The following is an 18671-nucleotide window of genomic DNA, read 5'->3' on the forward strand; positions in this document are numbered from 1 at the left end:
TGATGTTCAATCAGTTTTATGGAAAAGAACTATATACTCTCCAGATGTGATTCAGATAGGCTGATCAAGATCAGTGGTTACTCGAAAGTTTAGAAATTATTTTTCTCTTTACAATGAGGAAGTTAATCATATGCATGCTGCTACTGGGAGAAACCAACTATTGCCTCAACACTAAGCACTCTGGACACATGAAAGAGCTACATTACTTCTGGTACTATGTTCACCTGAGTATGTGAAGAGTCAGAGAGATAACATGATCCCACCTAAATCCAGAGCCACTTATTTGCAGCAAATTTAACATTTATTACAGATTATTTATTACAGATAAATAAAATTTATTACAGATTGCAGTTTAAAGTATCACCGACTGATCAGTTCTCCAAAGATAGTGTCTCCTTTGGACTCATTCACCTAAACTCTTCAGGACCTGATGGGGTGATCATGGTGGTATGGTGAGAATCAATCTTACAGATAAAATTGAGTAAGAGTTAACAGATGATATCTGCATTCCTGGAACTTGCACAATCAAAAACGTATGAATGGGGAGAAGGGAATAAGAAGGACAGAATGGGCTGGAATGTAGAAATTACAAAAGTTTGGAAAGCAAACAAGGAGGAAAAGTATCTTGCAATATTACGCAAGATACTTGCAAAATTAATTCACCTGACTGAAGACCAGGGAGTCCAGGTATACATGCCCCTTCCTGTGATTACTTCAGGTTAATCTCTCACAGGTTTATTGAATACATAAGAACAGGAAGTGAAATTCTGTGCATGTAAAATGGAAGTCCAGTATTCATCTCCCTTTGAAAAGGGCTTTGTGATCTGGTGACAGAATTACTGGATTAAATCAATCACAGCAAACAGCTGCAGCTGCTAATCTGGACTCACCTCTTTCTTAAAACTTGGTTCCTGCTACAGAAGTGCCCAGGATGGTGCAGGCTTCCTCCAGCAAACCAGCACACATGTAGGCACAGAGAAAATTCACCACCAACAAGCAAAATCAAGACATAAGATGCAGATCTGGGCAGCAGCAGCTACAGAACTGCTACAAAGCTTTGTCTTCAAAACTGTAGAGGCCAAGAGGAACTTGAGCCCTGAGAGAGCCTGTGAAGGATTAGGCTCACACAGACTGACCTGCCTCCTCCATCACAGGAGACAAACTAAAGATCACCTTTTGAAGGGAAGCCTCACTTTCTGTAAACCCATTTCCCACAGCAGGTTGCTTACTCTAATTAAAGTTCCATAAATGATAGATATTCAGCTCAACTATTTTTAGGTCTCCTTAGGAGCTGTTTTGGTTCTGAGTGTGTGATTAAGTGCAATAATGTGCTCCAACAAAGAATTATCAGTGGCATTAATTCACAATCCAAGAATTCCTCTGTGCATTTTGAAGGGATACGAGTTTAAGAGGATTGGGTGGCATTACTCTGATCACTTTTGGCATAAATTTGCATAGATATGGCTTTTCCGATGGAAGTTGTTCTCCATGCATACCCAAGCCTAACCACTTTCTTCAACTAACCTCAGATTTTACCCTTTGTAAATTATCATTCTTTTCCCCCTTCTCAGTTAAGAGGTTTATATAGCCTAATTAAAAAAAAAAAAACCAACAAACAGCATCACCACACAAGAAATACTTTGCAGACTGCCTGGCATTTGGCTGAAAGCTCCAGCTCTTCTGTATTCACTGACTGCATCTGAACTACACCATTGCTGAGCAGTGATAGCTTTGCACTGCAAAGAAACCAGCAATACTGGACTTGGATTATATCATCTTTCTGAATGGCCACTAGCTTGCAGTACTGAACTAAATACAAAACAGGAAACAAGTTTTATTTAGCTGTTTTCTTTTTACCTAGCAAAAGTAGTTAGATTTATTCATTGTTGCATCAAGTCTCTTTTTAACTGGGGACACCTAGTACTTATCTGTGACATAGGGAAAGCACCTAAAATTTATTCTCTGGAGGTTGTTCAGAGGTCATGCATTTTCAAAGAAGCATATGCTAAGATGTGCATCCAAAACTGCTAATTAGCAACCCTATTTCAGACCAGCCTCTGATTTCTTTTTTCTCTGAAGAAGAAAGTGGAAGGTGGTCTTAAAACTGACCAGTCTCAGATCCACCACTGCTGAAATGCTACTAAATGTGATATTTTGGAAGTATGTTTTATGAACTCCGAAGTGCCAGAGATACCACCAGTCACACAAAACCCAAGATGAAAGTTTAACTGTTGTAGTTAAACAGTGCACAGAGTGAAAATGCTACATATAGCAGGTCATACTATGTGTCTGAAACTGTACAGTATCATGTAGTTGCCTCTTTGATTTCATTTATGCTTCTCTAGCTATTCTCTTTAAGATGCATCATTACCATGTCTTTGGACGTGATACCCATTATCAGTTTCCAATCTAATTAAGCTAAAGATTTATCACCTGGTTGTCCATTGTTCTTTCTTGCAGATTTAACATTACCTGCACTAGGGCTCTCACTGCCTCACTTAGCTGTGAAAGGACTTACCTGTGGGTAAGGGAACAAGCATAATTGTACCCTGACATTTCTGGAGTGATGAAGTTCAGCAAGATATTCACCTACATCTGTGCCAAATGTCCAGTTTGAAACACTGGTGTAAAACAGTCTGCTATAGTCCACTTTCAAAATCACTAGCTCCTTTTAAATCTAGTATTTCTGACCTAATTAATATGGGATTAGGTTATTTCAGGCCTCATTTTCTTGTCAGATAATGCAGAGCTAATAAAACAGATGTATTTCAACTATATTTGGCTCCCTTTCTAACATGTGCATGGGATAAGTACTTGCTCCTCTACTGTGTTTTTTGAACATTTTCACATGCTGTTGTGGAGACAGGAAACACTTCTAACATCACAAGGGGGGATTTTCACAGAAGCAGAAGGTTCCTTGTGAGTCACTATGTCCATACTGTTGCTCCAGCTGAAAAACCACTGATTTGTTTCTGCATCTCTTAAGTGCTCCGATAGCTGCAGATCTTTTACTTTTGACATCAATTATTCATGCCCAATCAGACCCATCTTTCATCATGATAATGTTCTTTAAACTCTGAGAAAATCAAACTTTTAACTGCAAGATTGTGTTGTGTGCTCTTCATTGTTACTTCAAATGAACTGCTGCACTACCTTTATTAAGTTTTATAAAAAGTTAAAATAGTTAATATGCTCCCTTAATCTGGTTTGTAATTTTTCACTCCTCCTTGGCAAATATACAGCTTAAAGTTAAAATGCTACATTGCAATCTGAAGACAAATTCAGTGTGAATTAAATCAGTTTGCAGCAAAGCATCAGGAAGATTAGTAACTTTGTTGTTTCAAAAGTCACATAACTATTTGAATGTCATGGTAGTTTAGCAAGTCTTGGATTGGCAAAATAGATCTGATAAAGTTGCTCCATCAAAAAAAGCCTCTGTTCTTGTAAAAAGCCTTTGACAACTGCCACAAAGATCAAATTTTATGCTACTAAGTAACATAAATGTACTAAATATAAGATCATGAGTAACTCAGCCTTAAAGCTCTTATCTTTAACCGCAGACCAAAGAAAAATCTTTCCATATATCCCAAGTACAGCCCATACCATGACTGAGGCTTATTCTGAAATTGCAAAGTCCCTTCACAGCAGTTAAGACTGAAGTCACCACATCATTGGCCACATGGCTGAACAAGAACTCAGCCCAAGTCTAAGTAAGAACACTTGCTGGGTTTTTTTGTTTAACTTAACAACTGAGTATGCTGTTTGCTATTAAGAAAAAGTAAATACCAGAAAACTTTTGCTTAAACTGATGTGTGAGGTAGATTATAAGCTTTTAAAATCTGTTCTTCATTCATCTCATATCAGAAGGCAAGGGTGAAAACTTACATTCTTAGAGATAAAGTCTGGAATTGTAGCCGCTAATCATATTTTGATATGGTAGGTGTTAACACAATATACATTTACCCTTAGACTTAAAACCATGAAAGGATTCATTGCATTTTGAATACAGTAAGGAGACGCCTGGCAGTATAGTCTCCTTATTAGGAATGGGGAAGCTTTGGCAACAGCTAGCAAAACCACTAATGTCCCCACAGGTGTGGCCAGGCTGAATTCTTCATATATTAGTCACTCCTTAGTAATTTCTAGAATGGTTATTTCTTGAATGATAATATTGGCCCAGAAAGCCTATTGCCTCACTGCCTCAAAAATTGCCGTGTTTTTTTAGCAGTAGTGCTGGGTTTAAACAAGCATCTTTTCTAGTGAAAGGTGTCTTCAGAATATGCTGTATGACAGACAAAAGGTTCAACAGTCCAAACAATTACCTTCTCTTTGCTTCTTCATACTGAAGTCGTAATCTCACTTTCTCAGCCAACTGGTTATTGTTGCCGGTAACAAACTGAGACAAAATACAGAATCAGCAGCTTAGTTTTGATATTCCCTGTAGAAACTGTTGATATTACAAGTTACAATTCCTCCTGTCAATCTCATTTACTAGTCACATCACCCACAGGAGAGGAAAATACTTCCTTTGATTACATTTTTCATGATTTCTTCAAATCCCACAAGATAGATGGTGTAATTTATCAAAAATACAATCTACCACATGAATCTCAAGGTTCTGTTTACATGCGCACACAAATGGCTTTGCAATCTAAGCATTGCCTTGCATTTTGTTTTGGATGACATCTTGCTTTGGTTGTGAAGTCTTTAAGACAAGGGACTGCATGTCCCTATGTGCAGATCTTCAGTCACATGCGTGCTCTGACTCAGTGACTGCAAACATTTAAGTAAAGGAGAGGCTTCTGCTCTCTTCTGAGACACATACAATGTACCTACAGCTCTGCCCAAGTCCTTGCCAAGCCTGGCACCAACCTGACATTTATGATCTTGATGCACAAGTGGGACTAGGTTTACAAGTATTACATTTGATGGCATCAAAATACCTGCACATATTCTACAATTCAGTCATATCACACTGAAAGCCAAATGCATTCTTAAGGGAAGAGTCTTCCTTAGAGCTTAGCCAACACATAGCTGTGGAATGTTTCTTGTCACTGCTATAACAAGCTGAGGGAATATTTTATCACAAGAAGCTACACCTACAGGCAAAATAAAATTTATTTCCCTTTTATTCCCACCTGGGTTGTCCTAATGTAGACAGAAAGGGGTAACAGCCAGTTGCCCTTAAGAGATAAATTAATATTGCATACAAAAATGAAGGTCACAGTGAAGTTTAAACCAGGAGAAGGTATAATTTCAAAAAGACTTGCCTATACGTACTGAAGCATTACTACCTCTAGTTTAGCAGAATGTCTCCACACGTACATAGTTTCTCACACATTACTCACATTTCCTGAAACGTCCGTCTGGGAGCTGACATCCAGGTACTGCCGGCGCAACACAGGGCTGGAGCTTTCCAGAGACACACTGCTGGCCCACAGGTCCAACTGGGATCCTTTGTCATTCACAAAGCTGTCTTTTAGCCTGGCTAAGCTCTAAAACCATAAGAAGTGATGAGGTGAGCTCAGTTCTGCTCTAAGTACCTCAGCTACAGATCTTTAGCCTAAACTACATGATTAAGATCTGATCACACTTCCTGTGAGCGCTGGGGCTCTGCAAACACAAGGCTGGGCACAGCTGGACTGCACCTTCTGCCACACCAACCAGCCCACAAGCAGAGTGCCTTGCCCAGGCAGGCTGGCTTTCTGCTGGAGGTGCCAGACCAAATGGGCCACAGTGGTTTCATGGCTTCTCCAGGTCTGCTCTCTGACAGCATTATAGTCACAGGAGTTGATCCTTCTTGATCTGTAAACCCTGAAACAAACATCTAAGCACGTGCTTACTACTGTCAGTTCCTATATGTTATACTTAGTTCCAGGATCTGAAGAGTCCGCAATCCAACCACAATACAGAACGGATTCTAATAAAAATCTTGATTACAAATCTGAAATGCAAAATACTTTAATTATTTCTAAGAGTCCATCTGATAGCAATGGCAACAGAAAATACTGCAAAGTCATCATTTCAGTACCTGGATGAGGTCTTGTTTTTCCTTCTCCCCTGATGTGATGGCCTTTTTGAGAGCTTTCATTTCACTTAAAATGGCTTGGGCCTCATCAAGTTTGTAGCCACCTTGAGTGTCAGACATTTTCATGTCAATTCTGCATGGAAATTTAAAAAAAAGCTAAAAACGACTAACATGTTTGTTTACATAATCCAAGATGCATAATACATCTTAGCATTACTTTAAGAAAAACATACTCCAAGGTACAAAAAAGACAAGAGAAGGAACTAAGAACCCTAGTAACATTTAGGTTACTTCATTCAGAAGCTTCAGAACTCTGTTCTTAGTCACATCATATCTCTGACTCCTCAGGGAAGACAAAGGTGCACACAAAACCAATACTTTTGGGCATACTGCTGCTGGTTTCCTTGTTCCTAGCCTGGAGTGGACCAACACACCCATCTATGAGAATTACCTTCTTTTCAGTCGTGACTTGGAAAACCAGCCACAGTCCTCCCATGCACAGATGTATCTGCTTGCACAACCCAATTACAAGCTGCCTCATCCTTCCCTCTGAGAAATTCTACTGCAGCTGACACTTGAAATGAATCAGGTGTTAGCCAGTGGCATTGTTTCAAACATGCCAGATGTCTAGTCACATAAAGCTAAGTACCTGAAACTTTTCCTACCCTTCCACTCCACCCCAAATTTTTGTCAATGCCCTAGAAGAATAGCTCTTCTAATTAAGACAATTGTCTGTGTGCTGCATCATCCATATTGAGAAATACCAAGTAAAACAGAATACCACTAACTGAAGAGATGATGGTTCAGAATCTTTTGGCCATGAAGTCAGTTCTAATGCAGTCCATCTGATACAGGCACGGATTTGAGAGAACAAGCTCCATGGCTGTCTACTGCTTTAAGTTGCATATGCCTAAAGATAGCAGCAGCATATTTCAGCTCAGGTTATTTAGGCAGAGGAGACTACACTACAAGCCAGAGATGTTCCACACTGAAAGCAAGATCTTGAGAACAAACTTACTTCTTCAGTGTTTGAAATCCGTGCTCTTTGTACTGGAGCTCTTGCTTCATGTGAGCTACTTCCCTCTTGAGTTTATTAACCTGCAGCAAAGTGACATTTTTAGAATGGTATTGTGTGACTATTTAGGCAATACCCATTCAATTCAAATTTTACTCAATGTAGACAGTACTCTAAACAAGGTTTACAGATCATTTACAGTCATTTAATCTCAGCAGCAGCTAACAGCCCTGCCTGCCTCCTCATCAGGACATAATCACTGACTAGGGCTTTACCCAGTACTCAGACATCATACCACCTAATAAGGAGCTCAAGGGAAGTCCCAACCTCATAAGCAGAAAAGCAGAGAAAAGTTCAGGAGAGGCACTAAAGAAACATGCAAGTTTCACTCAGAAATGTTTAAAACCTTCCCAGGCATTAAACACAGCATTAGGCATCAGGACAGGAGTTTGGCTGCGGCAATAGAAGCCATCCTCCAAGGAACCAAACTAAAAGGCCCCACACTGCATGAATAACACAGCAGGATCATAATACATACTGTAAATTCACTGACCCTACAACTTGTTTTATATTCCTCCACAGAGGCCACAGTGACCTACTTTTAGTCCTTTCTTCTCCCCAAACCAAGCTCTGCACAAGAGCACACACTGTCACTGCTAACAACCCGCACTGAGCCCAAGACAGCTTCCAGTCCCTCGAGAGAACCTGCAGTTCCCCCATGCTGTGGCACACAGGAGCCACTATACAGATATGCTGTGGGCAGCTAAACACCCCACAGCCTATCTGTACAGCAGCAGGTACTTCCAGCTGCCAAGAGAGACAGAAGTCTAAGGAGAAAATAGCGTTTCGCACTCAAGATAGATAATTTATCAGAATTCGCAAACATTGCTACTACATTAATAATAGCAAAATAGCTCATTCAACTGCTTTGACATCTCCTTTTAGGATCAGCCAGGAGGTTTGGAAATATCTGAAGATTACCTGTAGCAAGCAAAGGTCCATTTGTACCACTTACCCTGGATTTCGTAGTAGCAATTTCTGCTTTGAGGATCTCTGGGTCATACTTGGAACTTGACGATGATCCAGAAAGCACTAGAACAAATACAACACCCAGTTTGGCAGCTTTGCCTTTCTCCCTACTAGCACCACCACAATTCAAGATTACAGTCACTCATGCACACCCAGGCTTCTATACACAGCTGGTGTAAGCCTTTCACCCATTTTCCAGGTCTCTTCCAACCCTCAAAGCAGGGAGGGGCAACAGTGCAGTCAAGTACTCCACAAAAAGTGTATACTAAAGAAGCCAAAGCATGTCCTGAATCTTCAACAGCCTTGTTTGTTCATGGTTAACACTTAACTCAGACTCCCAAACACATTCACTACATTCAATAGCATGGCTTCCTGCATTACCAAAGGCTTTTATAACAGAACTGAAGGGACATGTATCATAGAAAGTTGTTTTTTTTTTTTTTTACTTTCTCCTTAAGTAAACCCAAAACCAAAGAAAAGCTAAGAATAAGAAGAAACTGAAAAATGCAATGCAAACCTTCTGATAGCCTTGAGAAAATAACCAATCCTACAATGTGTCACAATGGATTAAAATCAATGTTCCATTAAGAATGTAATTGTTTTCTCAGCAGCAGTTAAAACCCTTCTGCTTTAAAAGGTACAGAAGCCCCCCAGTGTGCAGTGTGGCTGCACCCCTGTTGCTGTAGGCAAGGGAGATATTTTGATCCCCACAGCCATCAGTTTATATCCGTTGAAGCATGGGAAAGCATTTCTAGTTCTGTTTGGTTGTATTTTTAAAAACAGATCACATCATGCCTAAGTAATTCACATCCACAGCATTCTTTGTATGCAGCTCTGCTATACCAGTACTTGGGCAGAGCACTCTAAGAATATGTCAAAAGACCAGTACTTCAGAGAGGATGGATCAAACCATAGTCAAGCACAAATCCTTCACTTCACAGAAAACTACTTACTTTTAAACATCAAGCATGGAATTAGCCAGTGGAATTCACCACTAAGACAGAACTCAGCAAGAGTGAAACATGGCAGGGAGGTCGGTTCACTGATGTGGCTATCAGGAACAGAAAAGTCTGCAGTACTAAGGATCATTGGGGAAAAAAAACAACCTAGAAGACCTGCAGGAAGTAAATCCTCCTCTGGACATTTTCCAGCTCCTAGCTAGTAATAATAAGGAAAACATGGGCATTCCATAACCATTTTTGCACCAACTTGTGAAGCAACAGGTATTTATGTATCCTGTGCTACAGGGAACACAAAATTATGTTCTTCACACATTGAGACATAATTCACTAATATTAGCTTTTGTCTGGCATGAAACACAGACCTTAGCTCCCTGAGACAGCATACTACCTCTGATTTTGAACTTCAAGTGAGCCTGGGAATGCTGAGATAAGCCTTCATACCTTGTTTCTATACTTTGGACCACAAACTCCAGGAGAATAACATGCAACTATTTTTTCACATTCAGCCAATCACCATGTTTCTTAACACTGTTTGATGCCCACTATGAAAATCTGCACACAGACTCCAGCGAGTGAGCCTTACGCAGCACTGCGTAACAGTTCTTTACATAGTAGGTGCTAGGCAGCTACTGCTTTTGAGACAAACTGAGCAAATGTGAAGAGTGACACCCCCTAACATCCCAGTGCTCTACCACAGGATCGGCTTCAAGCATTCTACTGTCCTAGTGTGACTAGTGTAACTTGAGAAAGCTGCTGGATAAGAGTTCAACATCTACTTACAGCTGGTCTGAGAGCCCACTTTGTGCTCCCAAACATCATGCAGCTGCTGATACTCTTGCTGGGCCAATTCAAGCCTCTGCTGCTTCACTTGATAGATCTCCTTCTGTGCAGCAATTGCCTCCTGGGCCAGGACGAGATAGTCTTTCAGCATATGCTCCTGCTCCCGCCGCCACTGCACACGAGGGTCTTCTATCTGTGTAGTTTCTTAGAAAGAAAACAGAAGAAATGAAGACCAAGGTAATGCAGGTTTATACTGCTGCCTGGAGAAGCTCCACCATTTATTGCAATAATTTCAAACAGCCCTTTGCTATAGAATATAGCAGAATAAGAACATCTTTTTTTCTTAGGAGGTGGCCACTGATCCACAATGAACTCCAATGAGCTCTACCATGCTGAATTGCTGTAAAGAACCACGCATGACAAGATACTGTACAATTCTCCAGTTCCTCTGCTGCTGAAGCCACTCTGGTTCTGCCTCTTAAAATATGCACTCAAGCATACACACACAGAAGCTCTAAGCTACTGATACTGACTGTTACTTACCTTTACTGCAACCGCTTTATAGTGTTATTTATACCTCTTCTATTCCACTGATAAAACTTTCAGAAAACATCATTGCCATGTGACTGCATTACACTGCATCTGACAACATGAAAGCAATTACAAAGCTGCCTGTCCTTGTTGGCTGCCATGTGACTTTTAGTAAAAAGGGGAAAGAAAACCTTCCACAGGTAGGTAAAAAAGACTCATTAAACCACAGAACATAACAGCATCTTAAGCCATGTTCTACAAACAGCATCTCAGAAGGGGAATAAACATATCCTCCATTGAAAGCAGGCACAGCAGTAAATCACTTCAGAATACAGGAGGAGGAATTTAAGAAAAATATTTTTTGGTAACACAGGCAATAGTCAAACAGATACACCATTTCCTTTAGCCCAACACATGGAATACATTGCTTCTCAGGTTTCCAATCATGAAAAAGCCATAAGGTCACAGACACTCAGCGAGTCTAATACTAATCAGGCAAATTTATTGTCAGCATTTGTCTTGGTTTTGTTAAGGAACATCCAAAACATTTTCTATTTCAAGACTATTACATGTTGTTGCTTGGAATAGTTTCCAATATTCAGTTGACCAAGTACTCTAAACTACTGTGCTTGAATAAGCATGTCTAGTTACCAGAGAATAAATAATTAATAAAAAGGAGCTGCTTGAAACTAGCAGTAGGAATCTAATCTGCGTATCTTAAGAGCCTCTTTAAATATTTAGTAAAAGCTGCCATGGTGGAAGGTATGAGGAGTAAGGCATAAGACCAACACAACAATACACAGATGTAAGCAAGAGAAGTTTGATAAACCTCAGAACAGGACTAGAAAAAGGACTTTAAACAAGGGATGGACACCAAACTGTTTTCACAAGCTGTCTGTGATCATGCTGAGGAGAAAATTAACAGGATGTTTTTATTTAAAATTAAAAAGTTATGTTGAAGCTATAACTTGTTTCAACAGTATCTCAAAAGCCAAAACAACACATGGTATTTCAAATTACATAGCAAAACTCAGATGCTGCAAAAATTTTTTAAAAAGCTTTGAAGACATTAACAGTAGAGTTTGTAGAATCATTTCAACAAAAGTCTTTTAAAAACCCCGCTAAAAGAAGCAACATTTCAGCTGACGTACTGTCAAAGCTAAGCCTGGACCTGAATCACTGCCTTAAAATAACCTGAGGAGAAAGCAGCTACTCATGCCAGCTGTAGGTGCTTGTGCTCTCCCTGGCAGCGCTGTGGCCTCTCTGGGGAGGGGCAAAAGTAATGTTCAAAAAACACAGTAGCCTATCTACAGAAAGAGTCTGAAAATCCCAGGCTCCTGCCTCTATTCCTGCCCTAAAATCCCATTTTTCATGTAACCATTTCCTACACCCAGATGAAGCAAATCCCTTTACTCCACAAGAGGACCAAGAAGTGAAGACTAATCTGAGTTATCCCCGGAGTTGCCTCCCCATTCCCAGATGCTTCCCCAGCCCAGGCAACATGAACCAGCACCAGCAACCATGACCCAGGATTCTTAATATCAAACTTAACGAGTACACTGGCAAAGTACCTACAACTCAGTCTAATTCAGGACACTGAGCCATAAATCTACCTGTACCTAAGACTCCTTCAAGCTTGGTTATTTTCACTGTCCCTTAAATTAGCAACCCATTCCTCCCATAATCTAAAGAGGGGCAGCAGAAGCTTTTGCAGGAAAAGCCCTCCCTAATAAGCAACCAGGAGTAAGACCCATAACAATCTACATCACCCTGAACACCTCTGTCAGGTGGTGAAACACAAACACCACCTGACCAAGTGAACACTTGGTAGGCAGCTCATGGAAAGAAGGGACAATACATTTAGGTACCAAAACGGCTTTTTTCTAAATATCACCTCGACCTTCTCAGTAATCACAGCACTAGCTGTACTCCCTTGATTGCAGTTTTGAGCTTTGATTTTCAAACATGAAATATTAATCTCTGAAAAGGCTGGCCATGGACTCCTGATCTGTCCCAGCTACTTAGAAATGCAAAATACTTTCAGAAGTCAGATGAAATTACTACAGAAATGTGGGCTATTACATCATTTGTTGTTACATCAGTTTGTAATTTAAGGTTGAGCTTGTCAGAAATAAATCTGATTGTTCCAAGTTTAAAGAATGTAGTTGTACTATGCTTGCATCACCATCTGGCAAGAAAATCATTGTTTCTTTCTGCAAATCAAATCCCAAAGAAGTTCTCCCAGGGAGAGGCACTCATGGCTATGCATTAAATACTGTATTAGGAATATTCTGGGTGCTCAATTCAGTTTAATTGTATTTATTTTGCCTCAGAGAAGGTTAGAAGTGTTCTACATCTCACTTTTAACAGCTCCTGGCTTTAGGTCTGTCCTTGGGCTCATTTCTAATAAGTCTCAAATAATTCTAGTGTTCAGCAAGCAGCGACATGCCTCCATTGCCTTCACAGCTTCTGATGACAGCTCCTTCCTGTGCAAGGAATCTGAAAGAGACCTGGGAAAGGAAGAAGGTTTTGGACACTCTCCCAAGGATGCTTCAATATAAATCACAAAGACGAGCCTTTTGATTAGCTGAGGGTAAGTAGACATGGTTTGCTTTATCATGACTTGGATTAGGGCTGGCATAAGAAATAGGGTCATGATTTTGTTTCTTTTTAACCTTTTAATTGAAAATTCTAGATCAACCCTTCTAGCATCTGGCTTCCCACAGAAGTTAAAGTTTCAAAGAGCAACTGCTATTATGTAGGTATCAGCATGGTTTGAAGCCTACTCCATATCCTTGAAGCCTGTGATGCTTTTGAGTGGCACAGACCAGAGGTAGCTGCCCCAGCCCACACAGGACTTTGCACATTCACCCTGACAACACCTAAAACATAAAAGTAAGATCACGTCTGGTTTGTTTCAACTATGAACTGCAGTTTCTGCTAACTAAAATATACAGGAGGTCCAACATGCTTCCATGTCCCTCAGCAGGCTTCAGACCAAGGATATTCCTAGCCTACCCAAGTTTACTCCCCAGTAAAGCAACTGCTGCAGCAGGGACCTCATGCAGTCTTTCAGTTTATCCCTGCCACAAATACAAGACCTTTACATTGTTTCCAGGGATCTTGCCACATCAAATTCCAAGCCAAGAACAAACCAGGTCACTGCTACCTACTTTGACTCCTCAGTAGAGCCAAATCTTAGGGAGGTGTGTCCACAATATCAACTTGAACATGACTGCTGATTTGGAGTAAGAAAAAACTGAAGCTTTCAAGTTCTTGTTTCAGAAAAAGTAACTTGCATGGTGGAGGACAGGATTTGATTTCACAAGCTGCAGATCTCATCTACTTGAAAGCATGCTGCTATCAATGTTGTGGTTTTGTGTTCAGTGTATTTTAACACAGGCCCAGAACACACACACTGTAAAAACACAATAAGGTGTCACTTACTGGTGTTGTGGTCTATGTAATAAACTCCAACCTGAGGGTCATAAGCTTCTTCCCATCCTAATGGCAATTCATCACTAATGCAGTCCGCAAATGTTAGTGGTTTAGTATACCTGAAATGCAAAATAATATTTAGGATGAATAAAAGAACACTGTCTACTCCAAACAACTGATCAGAAAGTATGTATGTAGCACAGTAAAAAAAACTAATAAAGGTGAATACTATTTTAAAGCTTCTGTTATTATCCAGAAGTACTACACAAACTCTTCCCTTTCTTCATCTGAGGTTACAGCAATATGAAGTCATTTTGACAGAACTCTTGAGCCTTGCTCAACTCAGTCTGTACTTGCTTGGCAAAGGAACATTAAGAACCTTGCCAGAAACAACCCTTGCCTCTCAACTGAAAGAAAAAAACTGTTTGCATGCAAGGCCTGTATCAAAAATATGTAGACAACAATGAGCAAGATGAGAAATGCAATTTGCATAGCATGAATAATTAAGACGGCACAATCAATAACAAGTGCTGAGGACTGTGGGACCACTTGTCAAGCAACTACACTCATTTGCATTGCAATGTGTTCTGTTTCATTAATGACAAACTAGATTAGTTTCTCAGTATCACTACAATGCACGACCTTGTCCCTCCAAATGAGAAAGTATTTCTGCAACACTGCTCTGAAGAGAGGACATATCCAGCAACAGTTTGAGGGCTTCTTTGGCTAAAGACAAAATTTAGAGCACATGCTTATTTTAGTCACCAAAACCATGCTCCATTCCTCCCTTTGACTCTGCACTAACAAGGTGCAGCTTGCATCAAACACAATTCCCAAAGCATATCACTTCAAAGAGACACAAGCCCAAAGAACTAGGCTTGCAGATCACTCCAATACCCTGCTGCCAAAAGTATAACAAGCTAGAGGCCCACAGATGCCACACAGAACCTCATTGTACCACATGTGGCCTGTCCAAAAGGAGGGACGTGGCTTTGTGTTGGGACCTACCAGAAGAGCCCTTTGGGCTGAAAGCACTGGACACCTGCACTGGACACCACCACAGCCTCTTCTCTAGCAGTCACCCTGCACACACTAAGAGCAAATGTCAAAAATGAGTTGTGGAAACATGCCAAGCTCCATCACGCACAAGCCGCATGCCACAGGAAGGTGGTAAGAAAGCCATTTTCCAACCCACTGCAAGGGACTGAAACAGAGGCTTGCAGAAAGTCTTGTATCAAAGGACAATTCAGCAGGGCTGGAAAGATGACAGTTGGAGTAAGTTTTGAGCACATGTCATCTGGAGGCATAGAGCAACCAACTGGTAGCTTCATCCTAACATCTTACTACTACTCATTAGTATGAAGTGCTGTTTGCAAATTTTAATTTAAACATTTAGTTAGCACTTTGACCCCTCTGAAAACCGAATTACTAACATTCAAGCAAAGAAAGTAAAAGCAGGACAGGGAGAAAAAAAAAAAGGAAGGAGCAGTACTGAACACAACTCCAGGTGGCTTGCTCACACCCCTTAGAGGAACACAGACCTACTGGAATTCCACTGCAGGTGATGGGGACCACAGCTCCCTCAGCCCTGGCTGCTCCAGCACCTCAGCTGTGCCACAGAAGGGCACAGACACAAGCTCAGCTCCCTGGCAAGGCACAGTGCTGCCTGCAGGCACAAGGCTGCTCCTGAGGGTGTCTTCTCTTCCATCAAAACAAATACTGAAAAACCTTAAGAGTCCATTGGATGGTCTATGTAGCTAGAAGCTGCAGAATTCCTTCTAGATGTGCTCAGAAACTGTCAACCTCAATAGAGAGTCAAGACCAAGCAACTGAAGGATGCTTATTCCTGTTTCCATATGAAGTGCAACACAAACTAAATCCAGTCAGTGATTGCAGATGGGAGTTTTGGAAAAAGAGAAAAAACCTGCTATAGCAATGACACAAGCCAACTGGAGACTCACCAGTTACTAGGGCTCAGAAACAGTTATTTCAACTTTGAGATTCAGGTTTTCAGCATAGCTCACCAGGAGCACCCACCACCAAAGCATGGACAAATGCTGTCATCTTTCCTGGCTGACCGCAAGATTGCAACTACTCCATTTGTACAGAGTAAGTATTCATTAAAGGAGAAATCTGTCACTTAGCTAGCAAACACAGGAGTAGTTTTAGAATTACGACAGGAATTCCATTTATTACAGACACCATGTCATATCTATTTCCCCAAATAACTGCAATGTCATAATGGAAATACTTTTCACCCTTACTGTTGTAAAAAAACCCTCACAAATCAAAACTGTCACAACTTAAAGAATTAATGCAACAATTACAGATGAAAGACATGCAATGTGTTGTGTAGCCAGGCCACAAATAAAGCATTAAAAAGGAAACTATTTCTTTAAGATATGACTCTAGTAGTTATAACACCTGAAATAAACCAGTTTTCCAGAAAGGGCCCAAAATCCAGCATATCCCATAGCACACTCAACGTAGCATGACAGATTAGTAAAAGGTAAAGTTTTTCTCGCAGCTAGATGTAGTTCAGTTAGTATATTATTTCCGCATTACCCAGGACTGTTTCCTCATTAGACAAGTTCAACCTAGGGCAGGACAGCAGAACTCTCACTTGAAAGATGTCCTGTGCAATTCTCAAACCTTCCTAGCAGCCTTGGAAAACTCTCAACCCAGTCAAACCATGTTATCTTCTCTATAGCTAGACTCAAAGCAGCACTCTTGAGAAACAGACCCCTTGCACCCATTGTGCTTAAAACTAGGGAAGGAAACCTCAGAAATTATTTATACGTTTCCTTAACATCCTTCACTAGGGAAACCTCTGGATACATTCACACAGCTTTCCAAAAAAAGCAATGCATTCAGAAGCTCAGAAAATCCTGACTTTGACTTCTGATCTTCCATCACAGAGAAGAAACTAAGAAGGGAAACTTAATGTCTGTAGGGTATAGCTTTTTTATTAAACTCAAACTAGTCTAGTTAAAATAAGACATTGTCAGACAAGATTTTTTTTGTCTGAATCTTCCAGTCATTCTTGCTTTGCTCTAAAGCTCTTTAGAGCATCATTTAAACCAGAACTACCCTTGAAGCACTTCATGGGCTACTAAGCCAGAGGTAACATTTGGGGTACAATTCATACAATACAAAAAGCTTAAGCCACAGAAGACATTTTTAAATCATAGCCAAACTCTGGCCTTCTAGCTCACAAAGAAGTAACCCACATATTTATGTCATAGCAATTTACTGTTAATTCATGTTTCTTACCTGTGACTACCCTTACCCCATCAGCTCAGTTTTAACCTGAAGCATTTTAAGGAGTATCTAAGGTTTTGAAAGAGGCCAGTCAGCTTAGATTTATTACCATCATAGTTTTAGTTCTGAAGATATTAGCTTTTCATTTGATTTCACTCAAGAAATGCCAGTTTACCTGACTAGGATCAGTAGAACAGCTGGAAACCAGTACTCTGTAACCACCACACACAAGTCAATGACACTGTTTCAGAAACAAATCTTGGTAAGAGTTGAAATATAACAGCATCACCCAACTTCCTAACCTGAGGAGTACCTTAGTGTCCACTGTCCACCCTCAGGCCAGTGACTGCACCAAGACATCCATCTTGGCAAAACATCCGCCCCCAACGAGAATATTTGCATAGCACATGATGTTCAAGTCCTGCTCCCACAGCAGGAAACAAAGCTTTCCAGCTCTACTGTATAAATCACACCATTTTAAAAACGAGAAGGTTTGTTATATTATAACATTTCATCTGTCACCTTCAGCTTCTTTCACAGATAGAACTGAAAGCCAATGTTACCATGTGCAAACATTATTAAATGGAAACATGCTTCTCAGATTCCAGAAGCCTCTCTAGTTTTTAAATCTGCTGTTATCACTCAAATCCTCATTACACAGGAAACTAAAGGCAAATAATCCTTGTATAACATGTTTTTGATTGACAGCAGGCTTGCTGAACACAGCTACAGAGATCATAGAGGTTCCTGACCAGATCAGAAAATGGGTGACCTGTGACACATACAAATCTGGAGTTAATACAATGAAGGTAAGAGAAAAACACTGAAGTACTTAAACTAGGAAATGCTATTTTTTATATTACTGGATTTCAGTGCCTACTGGTGGCCTACAGCAATCTAGCAAACCCACACACAGCATTTTAGCTCAGCTCACAGCTAAGTACACATGTACAGAACAGAAAGCAGTGCTCTTGGGTCATCAAGACATGAAGTGCTGTAAACCAGTGGTGGATAGCCCAATCTCTACAGTGGAGATAAATGCACTTAATCCCCGTGTTTACAGGGTTCCTCAAGGCCCCATAACACAGTAAAGCTATTTAGCCTTATTTTAATCAGTTCAGATCACAGTCTTACATGAAATCCTTCATGACTATATGGGTGTAGACCTTAGCCATAGACCAGGGAATTTCTTAGTTTACTGTTCCCTTAGTAGCAGGGTAGTAACTTAGCAGCACTGCACATAGTGATCAGCTAGATCACTCATGTCAGCTCCTCTTACAGCTAATAATATTGGCCACCAAAACCTAACAGCAGAACTGCTCTACTCATTGCTCCCCTCCCCTCCTGCACTCCCAGGCACACAGCAAGTATATGGGGCTGGCAGGTTTCATGGGCAAGAAGTTAAGCAAGGCAACAAAATTGAATCTTGGCAGATATTTTCACTCATACCATTTCTATTACAAAAGCAAGCAGCTTTTAAACCAAACATTTTTTGGAAAAAGCTTGGAGTCAGAGGTTATTTTCAATGGCTTCTACGTCAACATTTTTTTAAAAAAACTCTGCTCGCTATGTGCCAGGATGTGCTACACAGACCAGGATAGAGAACAGGTTAAAGTACTTTGATGCC

General features: G+C 40.5%; 1 protein-coding gene across 6 annotated transcripts in view; it reads right to left on the bottom strand.

The window, feature by feature from the left end:
• The window catches only part of WWC1 (WW and C2 domain containing 1), a 69218-nt gene that overhangs the window by 25655 nt on the left and 24892 nt on the right, over positions 1-18671 (bottom strand). For 4 of the 6 annotated variants that reach the window (XM_071759314.1, XM_071759318.1, XM_071759316.1 and 1 more), the window contains 7 exons: positions 13793-13902; positions 9815-10018; positions 8059-8135; positions 7047-7126; positions 6032-6161; positions 5349-5495; positions 4323-4396 (listed from right to left, as the gene is read on the bottom strand). In XM_071759314.1, coding sequence (XP_071615415.1) covers positions 4323-4396; positions 5349-5495; positions 6032-6161; positions 7047-7126; positions 8059-8135; positions 9815-10018; positions 13793-13902 — 822 coding nt within the window. The remainder of the gene's footprint in view (positions 1-4322; positions 4397-5348; positions 5496-6031; positions 6162-7046; positions 7127-8058; positions 8136-9814; positions 10019-13792; positions 13903-18671) is intronic. The other 2 variants (XM_071759315.1, XM_071759319.1) reach the window with 2 other exon arrangements.

This window comes from Heliangelus exortis, chromosome 15, assembly GCF_036169615.1.
Source record: "Heliangelus exortis chromosome 15, bHelExo1.hap1, whole genome shotgun sequence".
Lineage (NCBI taxonomy): Eukaryota > Metazoa > Chordata > Aves > Apodiformes > Trochilidae > Heliangelus > Heliangelus exortis.